At 38.8% G+C, this 2,006-nt stretch overlaps 1 protein-coding gene across 1 annotated transcript; it reads left to right on the top strand.

Annotated features, from left to right (window-relative positions):
• Positions 1–99: 99 nt before the first annotated feature.
• LOC107683167 (guanine nucleotide-binding protein G(s) subunit alpha) lies at positions 100–2,000 on the top strand (the record flags this gene model as incomplete). Its single annotated transcript, XM_016479240.1, has 4 exons — positions 100–254; positions 420–550; positions 686–753; positions 1,402–2,000. Coding segments are annotated over 4 exons (501 nt in total), but the record flags the coding sequence as incomplete, so codon positions are not given.
• Between the last annotated feature and the right edge of the window lie 6 nt (positions 2,001–2,006).

Consider the following 2,006-nt stretch of genomic DNA (forward strand, 5'->3'; position numbering starts at 1 on the left):
CGGTATCGGGCGAGTACTGGAAAAAGTGGTACCGGTGCATCCCTAGTTATTAGTCTGGCCAATATGTTGGTTTATTAATTTCTTGTAATTAAGGAATAGTTTTATGATGGATTGTCTTTCTCTCTTGTTACAGACGTGACAGCCATCATTTTTGTGGTAGCCAGCAGCAGTTATAACATGGTGCTCAGAGAGGACAATCAGACCAACAGACTCCAGGAGGCACTTAACCTGTTCAAGAACATCTGGAATAACAGGTACCCTTTGGACGCCTAAAACACGCTTACACATGTAAAAAGAGGAGGGCTTAATAGGAGTATACTACTGTGCCACTCACATTTTCTTCAGACAATGTGAAAGTCTAGTTTTATGGTCATCTTTTTTCCCACAACTCTTAATCTTTTTCTCTACTCGCTTTCCAGGTGGCTTCGAACTATTTCTGTCATTCTGTTCTTAAACAAGCAGGACTTGCTGGCGGAGAAGGTTTTGGCGGGAAAATCAAAAATTGAGGATTACTTCCCAGAGTTTGCACGCTACACTACACCAGATGATGGTCAGTAAAATAAAATAATGATTTTTAGTGATTGTAGTGATTATCAAATGATTGTATTAATCTAAAGCATAGTAGTAATCCAATGTTGGATTTCACGCCATCAGTGTTACTAACAAGATACTTTCTTTCTAACAGCAACACCAGAGCAAGGGGAAGATCCGCGAGTTACGAGAGCAAAATATTTCATCCGAGATGAGTTCTTGGTGAGTCTGGTTCTACTATGGCACCAAAATCATCATGGCAGCCCATCACCCTGTGTCTTAAACTATGGCATTGGTTTTTTATTATTTAAAAATACACTACAATTCAAAGGTTTTGGCATCAGTCAGTATTTTTTTAATTAATACTTTTATTCATCAAGGATGCATTAAATTGTTTGTGACAGTACCATTCCCTATAAATGCTGTTCCGTTTTTGTTTATATTTCCACAAAAATATTAAGCGGCAACTGTTTTAAACATTAATAATAATAAAAATTGTTTCTTAAGCAGCAAATCAGGAGTAATGATGCTGAAAATTCAGCTTTGCTGAATTTTCACAGAAATTGATTAAATTTTAAAATAAACTAAAATAAAGAGAACAGTTATTTTAAATTGTAATAATATTTCACGATATTATTGTTTTTAGTGTATTTTTGATCAGTGCAGCCTTGGTGAGCATAAGAGGCTTGTTTCAAAAATCTTACCGATCCTAACCAGTAGTGTATATATAAACTCATATATATAAAGGGATATTTAAGTGGATATTTTTTATTTGAATTGAAGAGAGTCACTTACATTGCAGTTTAAATCATGTCTTGTTGCCGGTTCTAATAAAATTACCTTCTGTTTTTTGTTGTTTTGTCTATTTAGAGGATCAGTACAGCGAGTGGAGACGGACGGCACTACTGCTACCCCCACTTCACCTGCGCCGTGGACACGGAAAACATCCGCAGAGTGTTTAACGACTGCAGAGACATCATCCAGCGCATGCACCTACGACAGTACGAACTCTTGTGATCGCAGCAGGGATGACGGGACGCAAACTCACCACCTGAACTTTCTTTAGGCCCCCCTGCCCTACATCACGCCCCAATATCAAACCACAAACTGATGAGTCCCCACCTCTTACACACACACACACACACACACACGTGCATATTATATGTGTATATACACATGTGCATATATATATATATACATACATACATACGGACACACATACACACACATGGCCTTTCTCCATCCTGAGTGACTAGGGGCTGGGGCAAGGGGACGCACTGTGTTACTGATGAAAGCGTGGCTGTGATATCTGGCAAAAAGACTTGTTAACACAGCCAAGGACTACCAATGTTAATAAAAAGAGAGAGAGGAAAACAAAACATGTGAGAGGGAGAGGGAGGGGGGAGAAAAGAGGGAAGAAAAAAAACTGTCCAGAACTGCTCAGGACAAGGAAGCCATTTCGTACACATACAGAC

Source organism: Sinocyclocheilus anshuiensis, unplaced genomic scaffold (genome assembly GCF_001515605.1).
Source record: "Sinocyclocheilus anshuiensis isolate Anshui unplaced genomic scaffold, SAMN03320099.WGS_v1.1 C32997412, whole genome shotgun sequence".
NCBI lineage: Eukaryota > Metazoa > Chordata > Actinopteri > Cypriniformes > Cyprinidae > Sinocyclocheilus > Sinocyclocheilus anshuiensis.